The following is a 26,675-nucleotide window of genomic DNA, read 5'->3' as shown; positions in this document are numbered from 1 at the left end:
TCCTCCTCAATCTGCCTGCACCTATCATTGATGTCATTCTTCACTTGGTCTTTTAGTGTGCTGTTCCTAAGCTTCTCGAAGTCATATCGTGGACATTTTCTCCTTTGTATAGCCTTGAGCTTTATCCTATATTCTCCTATAAGTGGGTTGTGATCTGACTGCAAATCCGCACCAGGATACGTTTTAACACTTGTGAAGCTGTTTCTATATCTTTGGTTTACCAAGATATAATCTATCTGATTACGGATAATATGATTTTCTCCATCATCTCTAGGAGACGTCCAGGTATAGAGTCGTCTGTCTGGTAACTTGTAAAAAGTGTTCATTATTACCAGATTATGCTCAGATGCAAATAAGCTCAGAGTTTCACCTCTCATGTTTCTGGCACCAAGACCACAAGGACCAATATGTTTTCCTTCTCTACCTTTGCCTACTCTGGCATTAAAATCTCCCATCAGGATAAGTAGTTTCTGTTTGGGAAGTTTTTTCAAGAGATCCTCGATCTGAGAGTAGAACTCTTCGACCTCTTCTTCACTATGATCACAGGTAGGTGCATACACCTGGATTATATTTGTATTCACCGGTGAGGTACTCAATTGCAGCAGCATGACTCTTTCATTTACAGGGACAAAGTTGGTGACATGATTAGCAACATTTTTATTGACGATTATTCCGACGCCATTTTGATATCTTCCATTAGTTGTTCCAGAATAGTAGACTCTATAGTCTCCTATATTACAGTAACTGGAGTTGGGCCATCTCATCTCACTCACTCCCATGATCTCTATACCTAGTCTTTCCATCTCCAAAAATGCATTATGAATTTTTCCTGCTTGGGCCATGGTTTTAACATTCCATGTACATATTCTCTTAATCTGTTTCATCTTTAGTTTATAATTACTCATGTTTCTGTTCCCATTTGCTCCCCCCGGAGATCCGAATGGGGAGCTTGAAACTCCGGACTGATTTAACAAGAACATAGCCATGCTGACATACTAGGAAAGTCACCAGGTGACCTTTAATGACTAGGGTTTCCGTTGCCACGTCATCCTTATACCGTTGACTGTCTCATCACAGTTCTTCCGCTTTTAGGGCCAGTTTCCCAACCCTGGGGCAAAAGGGTGCCCAGGATCCTCCACTGCTCATCCGCCCTGTAGGAGGCCGTTGGCGCTTGATGGAGGGGGGTCACTTATTCCGGTGGCCACTCGGTCTATGGTCACAGACCATCAAAAATAGAAAATAAAATAAAAAAAGAAGAATTTTCCCAAGGCAGGGAGGACAGGATAGAGGAAGTGAGCAGTGCGCGACCGACAGGACGACAGATTGACACCCTACTGAAGCAAGGTGCCCCCATCATCCCTGTAGCCGCGCACTGCAAGAGAATGGCACAAAGCTAAGTCAATGGAAAGGTGCCATTCTAGAAATAAAAGATCCAAGCATGTCGAAGGAGAAGAAGGACTTGGGAAGAAGGGCTTGGAAAGGGGAGGTCCCTTTTAGTCGCCTCTTACGAACAAGCAGGAATTACTGTGGATACAATTCTACTACCCCTACCACACTGGGGGGCGTTCAGACATAGGATGCATCAAATATTGGCTTTTGCAGATGACATTGATCTGGTCAAGCAAAGGGAGAAGATATGGAAAGGCGGCTTTTCCTGAAAGTAGAAGGAGATGCCAAAAGAATCTTGGACGCTCACTAGAGAGGATTACAGAGTTATAGCCGCACCTGAGAGAAAAATTCTACGTAGAATACTGGGACCAGTTAGAGAGGAAGTTGGTTATAGAAGGTGATACATGCTATTTTTAGGGAACCTGACATTATTGGTGTCATTAAAGGAAATAAAATAGGATGGGCAGCACATTTCCAGAGAATGGATCCGGCAAGGGTGCCAAAGAATGTACTGTACTACACAGTATTAGGAAAAATAAAAGTGAGTCGCCCTAAACTCAGATGACTGGATGAGCTGGAAAAGGATTTAAAAAGAGAGCTGGGAATACGACGATGAAGACTGCACTAGATAGAGAAAGGTGGAAACTGATTGTAGAGCAGGCCAAAACTCGGCTATCAGGTTGTAGAGTCACATAAGTAAGTATTTCGTTCAAAATTAACGTTCTAACGTCTCACCAAAGAAGAGTACAGACAAAATGATCACTTATTTCACGTGCCTCCAGTCCATCTGATGAAAGATTACAGATTCAATTAAAAATGAGCGTTATGTGAACATGTACAGTATCAGATGAAATTCAGTAGGCTACTATTGGAGTAAAAACAGTCAGGTCTGTCTATTGTTGTTGATTATAGATTAAGGGCTAGACCATGTTAGGTGTTTTTTCATACGTTTTCAGAGCTGGAAGGACAGGAAGTTCTCCGATTGGGTAATTGAGTTGCCGCCTGAAAAAATGTCTAGTATGGTCTCACCCAGACTCTGCATATTCGCTATTGCTCGGAGAAGCGAATTGGTTCTGTGACCGCGCTGATAAGCTATCTATAGGATAATTAAGGGCCAAGCTACACGAGGCGGTTTTTTGTCGGTACGACAGGAAAGGAAGCTCTCCGATTGGCTGGACAGGAAGCTCACTCGATACGCCAACCCAATCATTCAATCGGAGAGCTACCTGTCGTTTTGACTGAAAACACGCCTCGTGTGGCTTGGCCCTTGAGCTTCATGCGCCTGCTACTCCCTTTATAAGGATGACCACTTCAAGAGCAGAATACCATTTATGAGTTTGAAAATCGGTTCCTGGTGGTTCGTAACCCACCTATAGTCCGAGAGATATAACTTTTAACATGAAGCGGGGAAACCAGTTTCTCCTTGCACAGTTTGTAGCATGGACAGAGTAGTGGAGACGAGGTAGCATGCTGCGCACAATTGGGTACTGACACAAAAGTAGGGAGAATGCTGTTAGATAGTGGGAGTGATTAGCCGTGTTAAAAGTAATATCTCTCGGACTACAAAGCTGTAGTTCCACTCATCTCTCATTACCCACGCACAAGCACAATTACGCACAATTATTTTATCATTTAGTCACTATGTGAATCGAGTAAAAAATGGTACCTTGATGAGATGAGTAGCATAGAGCGCTACATATTTATGAAGTACTTCAGGCCCATGCGGTTTGGCAGTCTCCAGGCATTTAGTCCACTGTCCTTGTTCCGATAATAAGTCCAAAGCTGATATTATGTCTACATCAGCCAACTGGTCGGCACTGCCTTGTTTCTTTAAAGATTCCTTGTAACAACTATCCACATACGACTCATATCTGTGAAATTAACAACGAATCAATCAATATACTTCATTAAGTGATCACCATCAGTTAAGTGATTTTTCTTTGGTGATACAATTACAATTGTCAAGGTGAAGAAAGTTTCATTTATATTGCTATCATGATTCGTTTGTGGAGAACAGTAATTAAATGCCTTCAATCAGATTTAAGAAAAAGTACCAAGAAGAAAGGTTCTCTTATAAGCAATGCAGGAAGAACATTAATTAGCAGTTCTATATTACTAATCCATTATTTTTCTACAGTATTTGTACTTTAGGTTTATTCATTTAATTAATTGATAAACTACGTGGTTTTATGAATAACAAGGGCTACGTTTTAAAAAAAAATAAAAATAAAAATTTTGATAAAGTACGATTTGTCTATGCAAATTATGAAAAACATAAGCTTCAAAAGTTTTATTGTTCGAGAAAACAAACAATACAAGCAACCATTTTTGAGATTGAAATCATTCTTTATTCACTTACGATGGCTCCAGCTCATGAGCTATTTTCTTGGCTTTCGACCATTCATCAGCGAGAATAAAGGTATCAATGGCTTCTTTGATCATATCGACAGCTAAATAGACCTGTGCAGCCAGATTGTACTGCTTCACCTCGACCAGTCGTGGACCTGCAATAGAGTATCAGAAATGTGCTACATGAAATAACCCATGGTCACGGAAATTACGAGTTTAGTATTTGGAATTCGGATCTCAGATGATCTTATTAAAAAGCAAAATATTAATGAGAAGTTGATGTTGTCTTTCAATGTACCTATTACTTTAAAGATTTGGTCCCCCATCTTCGATCCGCCATTTTGAATGTTACTCTATTTTTTTAAATAGGAAGGTTGTCATGCGATACATGATTTCAATACGGAATTTCAAGAAAAAAAAAATGGCGGAAACCGCACATCGATATCTCAAACCGTATGGAAGATATTCACATTATTAACCAATACCACTTATGTATTTCATTTCTAATTTGCATGGTATTGATTGATAATGTGAATATCTTCGAAACGGGTTTAGATATCGATATGCGGTTTTCGCCATTCATTTTTATTAATTCCGTATCGAAATCATGTATCGTATGACCACCTTCCTATTTAAAAAAAATAAAGTTGCATTTGAAATGTCGGATCTAAGATGGCGGACCAGATTTTTAAAGTCATAGTAAAGTAGTATTATCAATTTGAGTAGGATACCCAATCACACCCACCGTCAAATTACCTTTGTGTATGAGATATTAAGCTGTTCTCGGACTTTTCACCACTTAGTATATTATACAATCATAGTGCATCAGAGAAACTTACTTATTTGAAAAAAATCCCGCGCGGTGGATTGGTCGTGTAGAGGGGTAGGAGCCGGCGCATCTGGAGGGGGAAGTTCCCAAATTTATTCTCCCTCAAGTAAGTAGCCATCATGCTCTGGTCTAGAGAACAGCGGGCCATCGCAGTTGAGAGCTTCTTTTCTAATGGTCGATTACTTGTTGCTACACAACGTGCTTTCCGCGTTTAATTTGAAATTCCTCCTCACAGACTCGTTCCTGGCCGCGGTTAAATCCCTGGTTTATGTCGATCGACCACGGACCATAGGACATTCGCATAGCACATTTGCGATGCCATTGCCAACATAAAAATTGATATTAATGAGTGGATATAAATTTCAAAAATCGACTTCATCAGTGTATGCGCAAAGGGGGTTGCCATTTATCTGATATCATTTTCAAGACTGTATGAAAAAAATAAAGATATTGTATTCTCATATAGAAAAAGATTAAAACAATAACTAAAATACTTTTGTTTTTATTTCCCTTTCAAAAAAGTAAGTTTCTCTGGCACACTTTGTATTATTATAGGCTAATTGACTTATTATTATATTATTATCAATGTTTTCATCTGAACAGAAAAAGCTAAGCCCAAATCCTTACACAAAATAAATCTTCCATTGGAATAGGGGACCATAATTAATTTTTCCTTTTTGTTGCTGAGTATAATAAAAGTTGAACAAAATATTGCTAAGAACAATTGGAAACAGTAACAGAACCTACTCCAGTCAAGAGTCCTATATAAATGGGAATTCTTATTCAAATTCAAATCTCCAATCAATTTACGTCTAAAAATTACATCATGAGAAGTATAAACATTCTTATGGTTCATCATGGTTTAGATGAGATGAGATTACTCATGAGTAAGTTTAATAGAATAATTTTTAAGAGTTTTAAATCAAGAAAATTAATACTGAGAATTAAGAATTAAAATTAAGAATATGAAATACTGACCTACAATCTTAGCGAGATTATAAGCTTCCTCATTATCTAAATACTTTGTGATTATATTCGCAGCTTCGGTCAAAGCTTTGATGATGGTAGCTGGGTCTTTGCAGTTGTTCTTGTTCACCTGTAAATTGATAGCATACTATTACATTTCTTGCGTTATTTTGGATTCATGACCTTCGCGAAAGGAATATCCATTAATATTATAACAATACAAATTAATTACCGCGAAATCCATGAAAATGAATCCTTGGAGAAGCATGAAAGTGTATAATAAATCAATGCAACTATTTAAAAGATTAATACTCTTGCTGATTTATTAGGTTACTAGAATGCTGGAACCAGCAAGAAGGCCAAAAGGGGAGAAAGTTAGAGGAAGAATGCGGAGAAATAGGAAAAGGTATAGCCTATGAGCTCTAGTGTTTGAAGAAAATCGAAGGATGATGATGATTAAACAAAATTTTCAATATGATATTAAACACTCGTCAATATTTTGCAATATTTATATTGAACACTATTGACAGAGATGTAGAATTATTGTGCTATTATAACATATAAATAAATTCTCCCGGTTGCACAAAATTACATTTTTAAATTGATTGAATATGATGGTTGAATGCTACAAGAACCATGAGAGAAGCGGATGACGTCTTCAATTATCAGTTAATCAAGGTTAAATTCCATTAAATTTTGGTGTAACCAAGCCATCACCTTCTCTACCGAATTCATTAATTTTGATTGATTATATTTGAAATATTCTATTACATGATTTATACATCATCAATAATTATTCATAACACTTGAATACCATATTCAAAATTAAAACTGCAATTGAATCAAAGTTTTCTACTGATTTCATTTCAATTGAATATATTAGGAATTATTGGTGTAACCTTCGAAACAAATAACGGTACTCTATTAGGCCTATATTTGTATAGTACCATTGATGATTATTAATAATACTTCAATATTCTAAATTGAAACTATTATTGAATGAAATTACTGTGGTTTTCATATTTTCAGTAATTATTCAAATAACAACTTGCCCTCAAATAGCAGTCGATGGCTGTTTTGAATTCGCCACTCTGCTCCCACTGCTGTGCCTGGTTGAGAATGGTGCTGACGTCACGGAGGCCTCGCGAACCCACTTGACGCTCATACTCGGCCTGAAGTTGCGCCATTTGCGACGGAAGGTATTCGCGGCACACTCGCAGTGCATCCACCCACATTCCACAGTCCTACAATTTTACAACAAACACTAGATTATTTTTTATAAAAATAATCAGCTAATCAGACGGAAAACAATAGGATAATAATCATATCAGAAACTTCGAGAATTTGTAACTCGTGATCAATAGCATATTCATCACTTTGAAAATCCACATAAAATAAGATTATAAATTTATTATAGTCATTAAGCTTAAATTACCTGTTTTCACAGTAATGACAGGTCAACGTTAGTAGGGTGTCATTCATATGTGCGAGTATTTCAACTTTCCGTTGTCAATTTGAAATATCGAAGACCTGAGGCGATTCCTTAATGAAGTCTCAAAAAACTTATTTTCATTGAAACTGGGGGTAAAGCTGCGCAGTGCTAGAAACAACCGCCACTAAGATACTGTTCTCAGCTTATATTGAATTATTAAATGTATTTTTTTATTGCGGATGATGCCCACATGTGCTTTTTGCTTATGCGTGGGTAATGGTAAGTGCGAGGGTAAATTATGAGATGATCAAACGTACATGCTTATTCGATGGGATTCGGCGGGATTCGAACCCGCAACCAGGTATCACTAGCAGACTGAAGGGTGCAACGCCTTAGGCCTTAGTCAATTCGGCTCTCTTTATTTATTTATTTTTTTATTTTTTTTGAAGATGTACCAACCAATTGTAGAGCTTATACTGGGGGCGTTGCATTTCTGATTGGGGGTTCCAGGTTCGCCATTGGTTTTTATTACGGTATTATTGAAATTTCCATTCTACGCAGAAAATCATCATATATGTATAAGATACACTTTGTACATAATACATTGTGACAGTGATATACTAACTTGATAATGCTTTATTATGAGTTCGGGTCTATGAGCACGTAACAAGAGAGACTCAAATTTAGCGAAATTCTTGTTACTAAATTCCTCCTTGGCTTGTCCCAGCAGAACTAGACTCATCGATTGTTCATCGTGTTGTTCAGCAACCCTTTCAGCATTCTCCCAATCTTGATTGTGAATATACCTTGATAAAACAATCAATACGCACAAATCAATAATTATTCATCTTCATTGTTCACTAAAATAGTCGTTGGGTCATGTCATATAGGCCCTGAAATTGATCAGGTGCGACATGAAAACTCTGACACCAGACCTGAGCCAGCCAGGTCACACGTATCTGTGTGACACAACATAATATCTGTGCCAGTCTACCACTGACGATGATGCCAAGTGCATATAGAAACTAGTTTGGACTCAAATAAATTATGTGGAATTGACTATATATTTTCATTTCACCTTAAAATTATGTTTGACGCATCATCACGTTTGTACTACTGGACTAATTAACTTGAAATTTTGCATATAGATTCTAAACTAACCGAGGATGGTTAGGTCTATTTTAAATTCTTCAAGATCTCATTACGTCAAGTTTTCAGTTTGTCAAGATTTCAATTTATCATGCTTCTAGTTGTTGTATAGACAACAGCTGAACATTCCTTTTAAAAGGGAAATTAGAAGATATGTATGATTGGGGATCTTTTTCGAATATGAATAACTGACTTTCTGTCGCATAAAAATTTTGGTCCGCCATCTTGGAACCGCCATTTTGAATCCAAATTATTTTTTTTTAAATTGGAAGGTGATCATATGATACATGATTTCGATACAGAATTTCAAGAGAAAATTAATGGTGAAAACCCCACATCGATATCTCAAACCGTTCAAACGTTATTCCCATTCAAAGATACTGATAAATCATCCATCTATCAGATGTACTATAGAGGACCAGTTTTTTCCTAATAATCAAAAGAGCTGGCTTACACACATACGTGATATGAAAATTATGTTTGATGCATCATCACGTCTAGACTACTGGATTGATTAACTTGACATTTTGCATATAGATTCTTAATTAACCAAGGATGGTTCTAGGCCTATTTCGAACTCTTCAAGATCCCACTCGGTCAAGTTTTCAGTTTGTCAAGTTTTTAAATAGACCCTTGCGGAGTACGGGTTACCTGCTAGTTCATAAATAAAATTCTATAATTAAGATAAGATATTCTGCTAGTTCATTATATTTTTTCATAGCCTACAAACAATTTGACAACGGTGCGGAACTGGAGAAGTATGAATATTATCTGCTTTGATGAATGGCAGACGAATATAGCAAACCAATGTTAATATCAATTAACATGGAATCCCATCAAGTGATTGGAGTGCTAAAATTCTATTTCTCTAAAGAGGAATTTTCTACGGAAAGATTGCAGAAAATGTATTTTTCCTTACTCACATTAAAACAGCTTCTTTAGGTTTCATAGCTTTCACAAATTCTTTCTCAGCCAATTCGAACTTGCCATCATCCTCAAGTGCCATGGCATATTTGCAATGGATGTCTGCCATTTTCGATTTCATTCCAGATCTGGCTAGATCGAATGCAAAGTCAAACTGCAAACAATTAATCAAGCAATTTTGAAGCGTTTTTTTCGAAAATGAATTCATAACATGTACCTTCAATGTATTTTTCTCGTTTGGATGTTAAAACTTGATTTTCTTATGGATTATTTAATAGTATTCACATTTCCAAATCTGAACACTACGACTCAGCTAAAGTAACTCTATCTCGATATCAGACTAATTTAATGTTACTAATATAATGTGAGATTTATTTAGTAGAATTTAAATAATACTATCATAATTTTTGTAAACACATTGATCTAAAAACTATAATTAGTTTTCGAAAATGATAATATGAAAACTCATGAAACTATGAATTCAGCAAAACTCACTCTGAATTGAACATGATCATACATGATCATAATAACCTTAATTGATAAACGATAGTACTTGGAAGTTCAACTATGAATAATAGATAAATCACTATATAATGAACAATATTCAACTTATTGTTAAATATTCCGTTGATAAATTTTCATTTTTATTCATAGATATTGCGATATAGTTATCTCGGTTATTGATTGCTCACCTGATAACTGTCACAAGCGTAGTCGATGCAAGACTCGACCAGATCGAATTTGTTCAATAGTTTAACCGCAGAGTCGCCTCCCAATGATTTGGCCCACAGAAAAGCAACCTGTTGTCCAGCCTGCTCTCCTCCATTAAGCTTTGCTATCTATATAAAAAAAAATTAAAATCAGTTTACAAAAGACAAATAAGATATCCATTCCTTAGAATTGTCTCTCAAAGGAAGGTCTAATTGTGAATTTATTGTAAAATGTACTCCATGTAATAATTGTGTTCGAACACGCTTAATAATTCATGAAGCCCTCAAGTTATTGGAATATTATAATGAAATTGAGATGTAAAATAATAACATTCGTACTGGCTGTGAAGAGTAAGAGTACATATTTTTTTAACCATTCTGCTTATCAAATTTAAAATGATTCTTTGTGCCTGGAAGAGAACAAAACAATAGCATAATAGGATGATTCCTGCAAGGAATTTATTTTATAAAAAAGGTTTAAAAGAGATTGTGATAAAAATAATATCAATGATGATACATTTAAAAAAGACATTTGAAAAAGTTGAATTTTTTTAAACATTCGAAAATTCAATGCAATTTATTCACAGCCAAAAATACAAATTGTACAACAATGCAGAGTCAGAATAGTTTCTAGACATACACATAGTTGTACGAGAAGCCATATGAATAGTTGAACAAGCACAGAAACTAGTAACATAGAACAATACTACACATTATAGGCTAGCATGTTATGTCATTATTCACATGGGTAGTTTTCTTTAGTCAGTATATATGTCCGCTAGTATATGGTACCGTAGGCCTATACAATTATAATGTCTGACTTTAAACAATATTAAAATGAAATTTCACTTGCCAACATCTCAACCGAATAAAAAGCCCTGTCTTTGAATAATTGTGTAACTATTTGCTTGAACTTAGCTCCAAAAAAACTTATTTTTATCTAATGGGTAGGAGAATTTAATTTACAAATATGAATTTTATTATTGTATGTCATTTGTAGGCCTATATTCTTTTATGAGATAAATATATTTTGTTAACAGTTAGCCTATTTAAACGTATGAATAAGTGCATGTTTTCAGATTTAGGTTCATAAAAATGATCGATTGCTTGCTTACCCTGTGAGCATCTTCCCACATATCAATTCCTCTGTACATTTTAACGGCGAGTTTCCATTCAGCTCCTGCTATGTAATGTGTTTCAGCCAGTTTGTAGTTCCCCTCCGCCTCCATTTGCTGGCCTAGGTGCATGTGCGTCGTCGACACCAACTCTGGGTGGTATTCTGTCACCAGTCTCATCATCTGTAATACATGAACCATAGTGATTACAAATACAAACAAAAATTCAAATTGGATGCAGTCAATTTTCTGTATGATATTTTTTATGGATATATTCATTGAATGTAATCTCTCATTCATTTCTATCCATACGATAGTATTACATATGGCCAATATTTAAGCAAAATTTCATTCAGTATCAATATTACATATTATTAAGTCTGTATAGTATTACAATATATTGATTATTCATATCAAACTATAGTTCAAATAAAAAAATCCAATAAACTAATTTAATTATGTATTTCTTCTAAATGTATGAAATACGTGCTCCGCAAGAATCTAATTAAAAACTTGACAAGCTGGAAATTTATTCTTCTTCTTCTTTACCTAACCCAATGTGCCGTTTTTACAGCGTTGGGTGGTCGCCTCGGATCCATCTTCTACACTGCTCTCTGTCCGTAGGCCATTCTATTACCAGGCCAATACTCTTTGCAGTTTCTTCCAGATTTCTGTAGGCTTCAGTCATAGCCGCAAGAGACCGACTTGCAATATCTACATCATGAGCATTTGCTAATATTTGTGTCAATCGGTTACAGAGATTATCTCTTGCTGATTTTTTGAATCTCTCACCACCTTCTCCAGAGCCAGGTTGAATAAAAGGCACTAGAGGGCATCACCCTGCCTTACACCATTCTTCACTTCAAAAGGCTCTGATAGATTGTTTATTTTGACACAGCATATGACCTTCTTCATTGTCATACGTGGACAAGTCTCACCAGCTTTTTTGGAATGTTCATTTCCAACATGGCATCATAAAGCTTTCTCCTCATTAAACAATCATATGCTGCCTTAAAATCAATGGACATAATATGATGTGTTTCTATGTCATATTCCAGGGTCTTTTCAGAATTTAGTGTAGCACGTATATCTGATCCCCAGTGGAGCATCCTTCTCGAAATCCAGCCTGATATCCACCTACTGCCTTGTTTGTGTAGGGTCTCAACTTTGAATAAAGAATACTCAAAAGTACCCTGCACCCTATATTCAATAGTGTAATTCCTCTGTAATGTCCACAGCCTAATCTGTCTCCCTTTTTATGTATTGGCACTATCATACTTTTGTTCCACTCATCTGGCATTTCTTCGCCGTCCCATACTTTTGCAATCAGCCTATGTAGATTTTCTATGACAGAGCCTCCACCACGCTTGCATAGCTCTGCTGCTAGCCCATCTGGACCTGGTGCTTTGTTATTCTCGAGCTTCTTCATTGCTTTATCTCTTCCAAAGTTGGTGGGTCCTCTTCTATTACCATTTATTCGGCTTTTCTCTTTTTTATTGACTGTCCAACTTTCCCTTCCATACAATAGGATGGGCTAAGTGATTGAAACATAAACTTTTGATTTTACTCTTCTACTCACCTCAGCCTTCCCAAAAATACTTCTAATGTGTGAATAGTATGCCTGCATAGCTTTTTGAGTCCTTTGTCTTACTTCTTCTTGCAGCTTGGCAGTGCAGTTTATGTTTGTGCCCAAGTACTGGTAGTTGTCAGTCTGCTGTTTGCCACCATGTCATGTCAGTCTAGTTTGCCACCGCACTCAATTTCGATTTCCTCCACCTGTTGTTCAGTTCTCCTTACCATCATGACCTGGCTCTTCACCTTATTAACATGCATGCCTATTTCCTTAAGTGTTTCATTCCATTCCGTAACTGACGTTTGCATCTTTACAGCCGAGTCCGTTATGAGGACTATGTCATCTGCGTATGTCAGAGCCTGAAACTGCAACTGGCCTGAGGTTTCTCATGCCTACGGTTGACCTCCCTGTTCTTCTTCTGCTGCATTTTTATCTCCTCATCCATGAATATTATAAACAGGAGTGGAGATAAGCTGTCTCCTTGCCTCATTCTCTTTTCCATGAGGAATGGAGCCGATATCTTACCATTGATTCTCACAACTCCTTGTACTTCTTCGAACATGGATTTGATGGCCTACATAAGTTTCAGGGTCGTTCCTTTACACTCAAGAGCCCTCCATATGTGTACTCTTGGTACTTCATGGAAAGCTACCTCTAAATCAAGGAAAGCCAGGTATGCTGTCTTGCCTCTACTTATTCACTTTTCCAATACCGTAGTATTGGAAACAGTAGTGGTCGGAAACCAGCTTGCTCCTCATCTAATTCATTCTCAACATGAGTTCTGAGTCTACTTTCCAGGACAGATGAATATAGTTTGGCAATCACATTAATCAAACAAATAACTCTCTAATTCTCACAATGTGAAACTGAAAACTAGACGGACTGAAATCTTGAAGACTTTAAAATTGGCCTATAACCATCCTCGGTAAATTAAGAATATATATATATATGCTAAATTTCAAGTTAACCAGTCCAGTAGTTCAGACGTAGTGATGATGCGTCATTAGTGAATTTCCTATCCGGTACCTGTTTAAGCCAATTCTCTCCTTTATTAGATGATAGACTAGCAAGAAACCCGTGCTCTGCAAGGGTCTATTTTGAAACTTGACAAACTGAAAACTTTACGTTATCAAATCTTGGAGAATTGAAAATAGGCCCATAACCATCCTCGGTAAATTAAGAATCTATATGTCAAATTTCAAGTTAATTAGTCCAGTAGTTTAGACATGACGATGCGTCAAAAATGATTTTCCTATCCCGTACGTGTATAAGCCAGTTCTTTCCTTCATTATAGTATAGAAGATGAATTCTTAAGGTGCAGTAACTATGTATTTCACTGGAGTTATTAGAAAAGAAAGTTCGTTTATCACTTGTCATATTTGACGTTACAACTTTATAATTTATTAAAATGTATTTATCTATATCACTTTATTACAGAACTATCGATTCATCTTCCATATGAATCCTATTAGCAGTTCAGTAGTTTTGTCGGATTAATTGGTTCCATTACCATTTACATTTATCAACATACTATTCCTCGATCAAACAATAATATGGGTTTCACTGCAAATTCGAATATCTATAAAACTTTTAATTTGACCATAAAAAAATGTAAAATAGAAATAGACAGGCATCATAAAAAAAATGTTGAGGAAGTAGTAAGTTGTAATATAAGTGCACCTGTTCAAACTGACGTTGAGATTTATACATGGAGATGGCAAGATCAGGCTGCTTGACAGCCACATACAGCTTTTCTGCATCTTTCAGTTTTCCAATCTGTTCTAGAGATTGTCCTTGTTTGATGAACATCTTTGTCACTTGCTCAGGCTCTAGAAACCGATTAGCCAAGCTGTAGGCTTTCTCCCAGTTACCTTGAATCAACGATTATTCAAATAAATACCATCTCATACAGACATAAATATTGCAATCCAGTTATTAGTTTTCCCTTTTTCCAGAGTTTTATTTTTTTCATACACTATTAACTGCAGTTAACACTATCGATACCATCAGTCAGAAAGTTGAGTTGAAAACGTATATTTACACATAAAAATAATTACTACAAGAGTCAGAGTGCAAGTTGACATGGTACTTCGATTAATCAATTAATGATTTCGGATTTGTCTCAAATCAACCATCCATAAGTTTGTATGCTATCTATAAGTTTCCCAAAACTTATGCCATTTAGTTTTAGGCAGTATAGTGTGCCAATGCAGTAGATCTGGACTTTTGTATAAATTGCAAGATAATGAGTTTTGGGTATGAGCCTGTTGTGCCTTTCCGAAAGAGTAGTACATTATTGGATTAATGAATAAGTAGATCTACCTGAATTGTTGTACATATCAATTGCTTCCTTATGGAGACTGGCTTGCATGTAAAGCTGCTCTGCGAGTCGAAAATCTTTCATTAGTGCGAAATGTCGGGCCAACTGGCCGTAGTGCTGTTCAACAAGGCTGGGGTCATCAATTACCTGAACACAAAAAATTTATTTTTTATGAATAAACGAATACTTAATTACGATAAACATGATGAAACATATAATGAAAATTTTATGAAAAAGATTTGATTCGTCAGTTTTCAATGTTTGCACCATCATGATGACAACGGTTGGCTCTAGAAAAATATTCAATGCTTACAAAAGCGAAAATGATATACTAATTTGAGTTGAAAAGTCTAATTCCATTACCACAAATTCAACGCTGCAACATGACTAGAGATCGAATGACGGGAACTTGTAATAATGGAAACGGTCTCGGCAGTTCCTTGCATCAGCCCAATTGTTGCGGATTCGTATTTCGCAACTCATCTTGCTTTCTCTAAAATTTCAACTTCCTCATAAATAAAGATAGAAAGATTCTGTTTTCGGATTCGGGTCCAGCCCCCAAAACTATGTGCGTAAATCAGATTTCCGAAAATACCCGAAAATAAGTGAGTTTTGGTCACTTTTATAGTGCTAAGTTAGCGTCTATTTATTCATTTCATGCAGTTTGCTCCGAAACGATAAAAATAAACGAAAAGTTATAAAAATCGCTCAACAAGCTAGCACAGTTCGTCGTGTTGAGATATTGCAAATTGCCAGAATGGAAACTAGGCTAAACAAATACAAATAATAGAGAAACAAATGAAAACTCCTGAGAATGAAATATCAGAGCCCTAAATACTACAATATCTTGAGAAAAAACAAAATCACTTTTAAATTTTCAAACGGATTTAAGAATAACTTGGTAAAGTATAGAATTGTACCAGCTACTATTGCACTCAGCCAATAGCATGTATGTGTTTCTCATTACATTCATCGTTGGAACAATCCTTTTCCAATTTAATATGATAACCATGCACTTCTTATTATTACCTTAATTTATTTCACTTATTATTACCTTACCTTTTACTTATTATCTTATTTATTCTGTTTTAGTGTAGGTGTATATAGCCTACTTCAAAAGTAATTTTATTGATCCAAGTGTTATGTATTCATACAAAATTGAAAAAAAATAATGAAAGGCTGGTACTGTATAAAGTATTTTCGTATGTATATTCGTCAAACACACCTGTATAATTTGAACAGCTTTCTTCCACTGTCTTGCACCCATGGCTGCATCTAGTGCTTTCACAGTTTTGCCAGCCTCAATGTAATGGTTGATGGCAGCATCCATCTGCTTGTTGCTCACTAGGTAGTCTCCCCACTCCTCTTCCAGATTCACAACCTCTGTAAAATTACAAAGTGATTAATATAACATTTATATCAACGGTTCTTTCAATTAATTAATTCAATCGTGTACTAATAATACTCAATCTCTAAGCTGTATCTCTGAAATGAGTGTGCACACATAATAAAATGTTAATAGAATATTTATTAATTGTCTTTTAAAATATTTCAAAAGGACTACTTGATTTGTTAATTGGTGAAGAAGTATTTTCATAGTACCCTTTTGTTTTCAAAACTTTTTGGAAAAAACATAAAAATGGCTTAAAAGATGAAACTAGGTGTTGTGTTTTATATAAAATAGTTTTGAAAACAAAAGGATACTATGAAATCATTTCTTCATCATCTTATCAATTGTTTTGAAAATTACATAGATGAAGTGCCTTCAACTGCAACAAAAGTGCTAACAACTGCCTTCTCAACACAGAATATGGAACATGAAAGTAAGAATCTATCGGTTGTTAACGTGAAAAAAATGTGATAAAACACATCACTTGTAATGTTTCATAGTAGGTAGATAAATTTGAATAAATCAGGAAGAGGTATGAAATTGTACTTAACAATGAACATTAATGGATTGTAAGATCTGAAAAACCTTAGATCAACTTGTGATCGTTGATAAGAACAAAATTTGTTTAATATACTGTATATTTAATATAATCCGTCGTTTCTTCTACTTACCTTTTGGAGAGTTTGAACGAGCCAGCTCAACAGCTTTCGAGTAGGAATGGCCTTTTCTGTAGCATTCAAGAGCTTTGTCAGTTCCCTTGATAGCTTCATAGAGCTGGCCAGCCTGTGTGAAATGTTCTCCCTTTGTCAGCGCTGACACAACCCGCGAAACTACATCTTCATTGGCCAACAAGTCTCTTTCGCTCAGCACCAGTCTGTTGGTGAATTAAAAAAAAATTGTTTGAATAAAATTCACGACGAAATATTATACAACTTGGTAGAATAATGAGGCTACACAAAATTTCAAATGAGTCCTATCAAATTGTCTAAAGACTCCTGCACACAGCAAAAAATATTCAAAACAGAGGAAATAGCTACAGAGAATTTGGATAAATATGTCCGCACAAAAATACTGAACAAGTAATAAGATAATTTGATTGAATTTATATGGAATTCTATGTTTGAACGAGCGAACCTGAGTTTCAAGTTTTAGACTCGCTATTCATTCGTATGTTTCACAATAACTGACAAAAACATCGACCAATCGACTTTTTGAGATATTTTTCAAACTATTCTACAAATGACGATCGTTGACCAACGAGATTGACTCACTCATTTGTCCATTTTGATGATATAAAAGGGAAACATTAGAAGTGCATGTAGCTTTGGTTACAATAGTGGTAGAATACCAGGAGAATATTGCTAATATTTATCTATTTATTCGTTTTTCACAAAGAAGCACAGATCTGGGGAGAAAAACTACAGATATCTTGTACTATTTCTCTCCCAAATTTAGAAAACATTAAAAAGTCCGAAATAAGGTTACCTATGTCTTCTAGGTTTTCACACAAAATTCTCAGTCCAAAAATATTTATACAATATTGTTTTGATTTAATTGATACCTGGCTGCTTTGGATGCGAGGCCTGCCTTGAGATAGAGATTGAGGGCGGCTCCCAGGTCTCCTGCCTTCTCCTTCAGTTCGCCGGCCTTCTCCTCCTGCCGGGTCTCCATCAGCCACTGCATGTGCTTCGCCTGCAGCTCTTTCAGGCCGCGGTATCCTTTCATTTCAGCAAGCTCTATGGCTGAAATCAACCCAATTCAAAAATGTATCTATTTTAACACAATAAAAACAAGAGCACAACTGTAAAGAACATGAATAGACTTCAAACAAAAATACAGACACAGTACCATGATTATTATGTATGATTTGGTTCAATGCTATCCAATGTTATAAAATTGGCATAGAACCAATTAAGATGGAGTCACATTTTAATAGAAAATTTTCTGGTCAACATTTTAGAGTTTTTTCAAGATAAATACAGAGAATCGAGAATAAATATATAAATCAATCAATCTCTCTATTCAAGACATACAACGTATATTGTACATGAATGCGTCATTTCATTAAAAAATACTTCTAATTCTTAAACATAAAACTATAAAGATAGAAAGAAACACAACAAAAAAAGAAACTATAACAATTGAGGTAGGCACTGTATCTCTAATTCCCCCGATAAAATAATAATAATAATAATTTATTTGCCAAAAACAAAATTACATTATAAAACTTACTATAATTTTAATTATACAATACAATTCGAATAATTTAAGTTTTTTACAATAGAACAAAATAAATATTACTTGTTGGCACAGCCGGCAAGGAAAACCTGAGCGCCTGCTGCGAGTTCAAAAGCTGAAAATTAACTATTACATTCGTGGAGACAAATAAAGAATAAAAAATATAATAAGAATTTCGGTTTTAAGACAGAGTACAATTGATGAATATTCTGTGATTTTACATAATTGTGGTTGTTATACATATATATTTGGTTATTAGAATTTATACTTCAGGTAATGAGAAGTAAATGTGCTGTTTAGTCCAGTGATTTATTTCGTTTAAAAGAGTTTTTGTGATTTTATTACTGATGAATTTGAAAGGAATTTTATTAGAAAGTAGATTATAGTAGTATGTGAACTGGTGTCTACACACAGATAGTTTTATTAGATTGGCATTAAATGCATTTGTAGTTGCCGGACGGGTAAGGTAAGGCGTTCTTCTGGACTCAAGATGTTGAAAATTTTTATTAAGGTACAAGATAGTTCTAACAACATACGTTTGTCTAAGTGTCGGTACATCAAGGTCAACAAATAATTGTCTACTAGGGTATAGGTCTTGGTTTACTTAAGGCTGCTCTAATCAAATGTTTTTGTAAAGTAAAAATTTTATTGAAGTGGGTGTCGTAAGTTCCACCCCATACCTCAATCGCATATTGAAATAGTGAATGAGCATAAGCATAATAGATTGATCTTATTATATTACGGTCTTTTAACTGGTTAATCTTGTAAAAATTGTATACTAGAAATTTGAGTTTAGATGATAGATAATTTAAATGTGCATCCCACTTCAAATGGTCATCCAACATCACACCAAGATATTTCATATTTTTAACTTTTTCAATTTTCTGACATGAACAGTTCAAGTCATTAACTGAGCAGTTTGAATTATTGTGTAATTTTAGATATAAATTCTTCAAAACTGTAAGTTCCTAACTCTATTAGGTACTTTTTCAACTCGATTTTGAATCTTGCCCTATCCGTTTCGCTTCTGATGCTACTCAGGAGGTACCTCATAAATTTCATTCCCATTTATATGCTGGACTTTGTTTAAGTGTTTCTCTCCTATGCTCCATTATAATGAAATCATTTCTATATCTTGTATGGTAATTGTGAACATTTGATTGCCTATTGAATGAGTGCTCGTTACTTTTTACATGGAAAATTGTTCTGTAGATGTAAAGGTCATACATATAAATCCCAGTTTCTTAAAAAAGAATTGCGAAAAAAGAATAAAAAAATATATTCTTACTGATTCTTCTTGTAATTGGAGTATTTTTTTTTAAATATAAGCTATACTTGTCCGTCCATATACTTCAATTCTATATGCAATATAATACCTATAGTATCTATATTATAATAGTACCTATTTGATTCAAAATTTACCCATTTATCTGAGTATTGAAGAGCGTAAATTGTATTTTTAAAAGTGAAAGTGACATAACCAACATTTTGATTTGGACAGTATAAATTGAAAATGGGACAGTTTTGGGCATGAGCCTGTTGTGCCTTTCCTCATGTTAAGTAGTTGTACACAATGTGATAAATAAATAGGTATGTGCGTGTATAGTGGCAAAATAAGCTGATTTTAAAGTTACTGTGTTGCAAATGGCTGCCAGCCTTCCAAGTGCATAAATTCCTGAAATAATTCTCCTGCAAAGTTTTAGTGCATGTTTTTTCCCAGTTAAGCGTGCTGGAAAATAATAACATATTAATAGCAAGGAGATTTGAAAGTTGTGTAGGTCTGGCGTCAGGTTACAATAATTGCTGCATCTATAATATTGTTTGAATAATGTCACATTAGAATGATTGAAAACTTCATTCAAATAAATTATAAATTAAATTTTCTAGTAGAAAATAAAGTTGAATAGAGAAATGAGATTTCTGTTACGAAGCCTTCGTATTAATTTTATAAATTCATTATTTAATTTTTGGTAGAATGTAGAATGCAATACTTCGTTGGACGTCATAATTCATTTGATTTTAATCTGATTCTGTTAGTTATTATAGTGTTCATTAAACTTAGTTTTGGGAAACTGGTTTGTCTGTTTGTCGTTAAGCATTAGGAAGAGAGATTCTCGAATGAGAATGCTGTTGATGAAGTGTTCTGTGAGGGATGAGCAAAATGATTGACTCTTGACGTAATCATTGACTAATATTTTCTCATCAACAATCCATGGGTTCATGGGTAGAGACTGAAAACAAAATTCCTATTTGCAGGATGTTCAACTAACCTTCATCCCATTTATGCAGATTTTTATACATATCCAGTGCTTTTTCCAACTCATTCTGTTCCAAATAAATGGCTTCCGCTGTTTTCAGTTGTTTGTTCAGAATAGCCATTCGAGCCCACACTTCTGGACAGTCCATTCCATCTCCACCTGCAAAATATGATTCTATAGAACACTTCAATGAATAATAAATTTACAAACTTACAAACTTTTGACTAAAAACAAGAATGATAGACTACTAGTTTCATGTCCAGAGCCAGATATTTTATGTGTTAAATCAACCTACTTGTTAAAATATTTGAATTCAAGTATTCTCATACAAGTTTACAAAATGAGAGACAGCATGCCTTATAACAGTTAATAGTTTGTGGAATAATGAAAATCAAGTTCAATATATATAGAACTTATATATATATATATATATATATAATATATATATATATATATATATATATATATATATATATATATATATATATATATATATAAGTTACATTGTGAGAACCTACAGCAGTCAGCAGTTTCTATACAACTTCTTGGAACTCTCCTGGAACTGTTGGAGCCAGCTTTCTCACGCATCGAGCGTCAGTCCTGCTTACAACATCGAAGCGAGAGGTACTCACTTTATCAAAATTCACTTGTTTAAATTGTTTTATTCCAAATTTTGTGTTTTGTAAAAAATAAAGATTCCTTCTTAAAAAGCAATCTTACGGAACGCATTATTTAGCTGGCGCAGTCGGTAGGACGATCGGGATTAATGAACATAATCTTCAGTTTTTAAACTGTTAACGATCGTTTGTAATATAAGGACCTCGCGTTCGCGACATCTGAAAAGTGTGGTGAATTATCAAGCTGCGAAACACCAACATTGTGGAGTGCAGTGGATATCAAACTTCGATATCATCATTACCAAATCTTCTTCATCGAACGTGCATCATCAACGCTGAAAGGACATCAGAAGAGATGAGCATAGCATTCGTTTTAGTGTAAGTCTTAATTTTAAGTTTCAATATTGTAATATTTTAGTTTGGTTATTCTCGAAACATTTAAATATTTCAGAATGCCTAATCAATCAGTAGACACAGCACCCTCTGCTGCTACCCCTGTTTTAAGAAAAGAATTCCTGGATATGATACCAGAATTCTCTGGAGAACCATTATTATTAGACAGATTTGTATCGATTTGCGATAAAGTAGTTGCTAAGTTTTTTGTACAATCGAATCCCGATGATTTTCAAAATGAATATCTATTTTCCACTATTATTTCTAGACTCAAAGGTAGAGCTTTAGAACTTGTAACCAGTAGAAACACTTATGCTTGGCCTGAAGTGAGAAGAGTACTTCTCGACGGCTATCTTGACAAACGTGACTGTTTCACGTTGAATATTGAAATGACAGAATTGAAACAAGAAAGTAGCGAAAGCCCTTTTCATTTTCACGAGAGAATTTAAAAGATTCTCAACTTACAACTTGCATATTTCCTTACGAAAATGGCAGCAAACTCAACTATCCTATGCGAATACGCAAAGCAGCTTGCCCTTAGGGTATTTTTGAGAGGTCTGAATGAACCTATAGGATCACTGATGAGAACAAAAAACCCTTCAAGTCTAAGTGAAGCTTTGAGTATGATCACAAACGAAATGCAGTACAAAAACAGAAATAGTAATTATAATTTCAATCTCAATAAGAGACCAATCTCACAACCATTCCAACAACTTCCTCTGACTAAACAAATCCAACACTTTCCTCAGACTAGACCAATGCAAAACTTTCCCCAAAACAAGACTATCCGAACTTCCAAAACCAATCACAACAAAGACCAATGATTACACATCAAAATAACAATCAACAATTTCGCAACTTCAGTTCAATGAACCAACAGAGACCAATGTTTCAAAGGCAATTTTTCGGTCAACAACACAGACCACAAATGCAATCGCAACCAACTCCAATGAGTATTTCAACCAGAAACACTGAACTTGAACCCCCGAAAAAGAACCCCAGATTCAATCAACTGACAACCGAATTCACTACAAACAATGACGAATTACTCAATACTAACGAAAACGAACTCTTGACTAACAATTTCTCAAATGAACCGTTCAATTACCCCGAAATGACTGGAAATCTCACGAACAATTTTGAAAACTTGGAATCGAATGATGATTACAATAGTCAAATGACTTCCGACCAAACAGAACAAAATCATTTTTTAGGGGAAACAAGCCTCCGAACAAATTTTCAATTATGAACTTGCAAACAAAAGATAACGAACTCTCTTACTTTCTAGACCCACAAACGAACTTTCGAGTACTTATTGATCCCGGAAGTACGCAATCCTTTATAAAAAAGGTAATTGCACATGAAGGTTTTAAAGATTCCTTGAAACCAACACCATTTGAAGTTACTACAGCCCATGGTAAATCAAAAGAAAAATTCAGTGCTAAAATACCATTTATAGGAAGAAAATTTGATTTTTTCGTATTTGATTTTCATAGAGATTTCGATCTCTTGTTAGGAATGGATGCTATAAAGCAATTGAGAGTAAAATTGGATTACATTAGTAACAAACTTTACTATGGAAACAACAAACAAGTACCAATACTGTATTACAATACAACTTTGCAACACAATGAACCTTCTAAAGTCAATAAACCTCGTCAACTGTGGACTTACTTGATTGAAGCACGTAGTCAGAAAACAATATCAATTCCGATATAAAACGTGTCAAACGGAGAATGCTTTCTCAAATACCAAAATCTCTCTGGACTAGAAATTCCACAATCTATCCTAAAAGTTGAAAACAATAAAGCAATCTGTCTAATTACAAATTCATTTACGGAAGATAAAAAATTGATAATCACACGACCTTTTGAAGTTGAAAATTTGGAAAACTATGAACTAGTCCCTCATTCAAAATCCACCTCATCTCCAAACAGTAATAACTTGAATAATTTTGAAGTTGACCAAACTAGATTAGATCTTTCAACAATTAGAACCGAACACATGAATTCCGAAGAAAAAGAAGCAATATTAGAACTGATAAAAGAGTACCTATGCAGACATTTTTCATGTAGATGGAAATAAATTGACATTCACAAATCAGGTCAAACATGTTATCAGAACAACCGATGAAATTCCAGTTTATTCAAGAAATTATCGATATCCTGTTGTTTACAAAACAGAAGTTGATAGACAAATCCAAGAAATGCTAGATCAAAAAATTATTAGACCCAGTCATTCAGCGTGGAACTCACCAATTTGGATTATACCCAAAAAACGTGATGCATCCGGAAAACAAAAATACAGAATTGTGATAGATTTTAGAGGAGTAAATGCTAAAACTATTGATGATAGATTCCCATTGCCAAATATTGCTGAAATCCTGGATAAATTAGGACGATGTCAATATTTTACAACTCTTGATTTGGCAAGTGGTTTCCACCAGATTCAAATGCATCCCGATAGTATTGAGAAAACATTTTTTTCCAGAGATACAGGTCACTATGAATTTCTAAGAATGCCTTTTGGATAAAAAAACAGCCCACCTACATTTCAAAGAGTACTTAACAATATCTTGAGAGGTATTCAGAATGAAAAATGTCTTGTCTATTTAGATGATATAATAATCTATTCTACCAGTCTCCAAGAACACATCCAAAGATTGAGAGAAGTATTTGATAGATTACGAAATGCTAACTTCAAAATTCAGCCAGACAAAACAGAGTTTTTAAGAAAAGAAGTAGCTTATCTAGGACACCTAGTCACACCAGAAGGAGTAAAACCAAACCCAGAAAAGATAAAAGCAATACAACAATTTCCTATCCCAAAAACTACTAAAGAAATCAAAGGATTTCTAGGACTGTTAGGCTATTACAGAAGATTCATAAAAAATTTCGCAGATGTAACCAAACCACTAACAAAACGCCTAAAGAAAGGAACTAAAATTAATGTTGAAGATGAAGATTATGTGAAATGCTTTGAATATTGCAAAACCCTTTTGTGTAATGACCCAATTTTACAATATCCTGATTTTTCATCCGAATTTTCATTAACAACAGACGCTAGTAACGTATCAGTAGGAGCTATCCTGAGTCAGAAGAAAAATGGTGCTGATTTACCTATAGCTTATGCTAGTAGAACCCTGAACGAAAGCGAAACCAGATATTCGGCAATAGAAAAAGAATTATTAGCGATAGTTTGGGCAACCAAATACTTTCGTCCTTACTTGTACGGCCAAAAATTCAAAATTTATACTGATCACAAACCATTGCAGTGGCTATTCTCAATAAAAGAACCAAATTCCAAACTTCTCCGCTGGAGATTGAAACTAGAAGAATACGATTACGAGATTTGTTATAAAAAAGGAATTTTGAATCAAAACGCTGATGCTCTATCTAGGATCCAATTGAATAAAAATGAGGTTATTCCAGGTCCTTCAAGACAAAACACAGGTGAAGAAGTAGATAAGATAATAAACGAAGCTATTGAAATGCATTTTTCTGAACTTGACGATCAATCTATGATAGGAAATGTAGACGACAATGATGTACGTGACATTCGAGAAGAACAACATGACTCTGACGATCAAACAGTGCATTCAGACTATCACGGTAATGAAATGATTGGAATTCAAACTCTTGACGAACCAGTAAACTTTGCTAAAAATCAAATATTACTAAATCTAGTGAAATACAATCCACGAAAAGTGAAAATACAAAAACTATTTGAAAACAAGTGCCGAATTATTGTAGAAATTTCCGAGAATAATTTTGAGAAAGATGTAGTAGAATTTGTAAAAGAATATCTAGTTCCAAATGTAAAATATTGTCTATACTTTGAAAATGATTTCTACGAAAGATTCACTGTAATAATTGCAACTTATTTTAAAAATACACAACTCAAACTAGTACGTTGTACGAAAAAACTGATTGATGTCACAAACGAGGAAGAGATAAAAGAGATAATCGATAACTATCATGTCGGAAAAAATAATCATCGTGGAATTCAAGAAACTTATGAGCAAATTAAAAGAAAGTACTACTGGCCAAATACTCGAAACAGAATTCAAAATTTCATCAATAGATGCGACATTTGCTTAAAAACAAAATACGAAAAAGTACCCTTGAACTTGGAAATGAATCTTATCCCCACTGCTTCAAAACCACTTCAAACTATTCATATCGATAGCATTACTTTTGACAAAAGGAAATTTTTGACGATAATAGATAGTTTTTCACGTTATGCACAAGCCTATCCACTTACTAGTGCACAAGGAATTGAAATAGTTGATAAACTACTGGATTTCTTCAGTCATCACGGTGTTCCAGAAAGTATAGTTTCAGATAATGGCACAGAGTTCACTAATAATGTGGTGAAAGAATTGATGGCACTTCATAAGATAAAGATTCACTTTATCAGCACACAGCATCCCCAGTCAAACGGCATGTGTGAAAGATTGCATTCAACCCTTGTCGAGCATATTAGACTCCTTAATAATCAAACTCAATTCAAAGACGATTCTATCGAGAGAAAAGTGAAACATGCAATTTTAGCGTACAATAATAGTATTCACTCTGTAACAAAACTAACTCCATTTGAAATTCTGAACGGACACATAAACGCAAATGCTTTATTTGACATTGGCATTGGCAAACAGATGATGAACGACTATGTCAATCAACACAGAGAAAAAACCAAAAAGCTCTATGAGCACATTAGAGAAACGAATCATGCAATTAAAGAAAAGGTTATCGAGAAAGTGAACGAGAATAGAGAACCATTGCCTGAAATTCCATCCGATATCTACATTAAAAATATGCAGAAACAGAGTAAGACAAAAAACAAATATAACAAAGAGAAAATCGAATCTGTGAACAGAGACCTTAAAACAGACCCTAAAATCGTACCGAGACACCATATAACACAAAATCTATATATATAAAAGCGAAATGGCACTCACTCACTGACTGACTCACTCACTCACTCACTCACTCACTCACTCACTCGCATAACTAAAAATCTA

At 34.8% G+C, this 26,675-nt stretch overlaps 1 protein-coding gene across 1 annotated transcript in view; it reads right to left on the bottom strand.

Annotated features, from left to right (window-relative positions):
- LOC111052367 (intraflagellar transport protein 172 homolog) overlaps positions 1 to 26,675 on the bottom strand; it is an 89,065-nt gene that overhangs the window by 38,924 nt on the left and 23,466 nt on the right. Inside the window, exons 13-26 of the mRNA XM_039429455.1 lie at positions 20,655 to 20,801; positions 17,708 to 17,888; positions 16,818 to 17,020; positions 15,982 to 16,139; positions 14,759 to 14,903; positions 14,117 to 14,307; positions 10,864 to 11,046; positions 9,731 to 9,877; positions 9,038 to 9,192; positions 7,591 to 7,771; positions 6,586 to 6,777; positions 5,546 to 5,663; positions 3,749 to 3,893; positions 3,056 to 3,260 (exon numbers count right to left, since the gene is read on the bottom strand). Coding sequence (XP_039285389.1) covers positions 3,056 to 3,260; positions 3,749 to 3,893; positions 5,546 to 5,663; positions 6,586 to 6,777; positions 7,591 to 7,771; positions 9,038 to 9,192; positions 9,731 to 9,877; positions 10,864 to 11,046; positions 14,117 to 14,307; positions 14,759 to 14,903; positions 15,982 to 16,139; positions 16,818 to 17,020; positions 17,708 to 17,888; positions 20,655 to 20,801 — 2,351 coding nt within the window. The remainder of the gene's footprint in view (positions 1 to 3,055; positions 3,261 to 3,748; positions 3,894 to 5,545; positions 5,664 to 6,585; positions 6,778 to 7,590; positions 7,772 to 9,037; positions 9,193 to 9,730; positions 9,878 to 10,863; positions 11,047 to 14,116; positions 14,308 to 14,758; positions 14,904 to 15,981; positions 16,140 to 16,817; positions 17,021 to 17,707; positions 17,889 to 20,654; positions 20,802 to 26,675) is intronic.

Source organism: Nilaparvata lugens, chromosome 5 (genome assembly GCF_014356525.2).
Source record: "Nilaparvata lugens isolate BPH chromosome 5, ASM1435652v1, whole genome shotgun sequence".
In the NCBI taxonomy this organism is placed as follows: domain Eukaryota; kingdom Metazoa; phylum Arthropoda; class Insecta; order Hemiptera; family Delphacidae; genus Nilaparvata; species Nilaparvata lugens.
The sequence above is the reverse complement of the archived record's forward strand: the minus strand, read 5'-3'. Positions and strand labels throughout refer to the sequence as shown.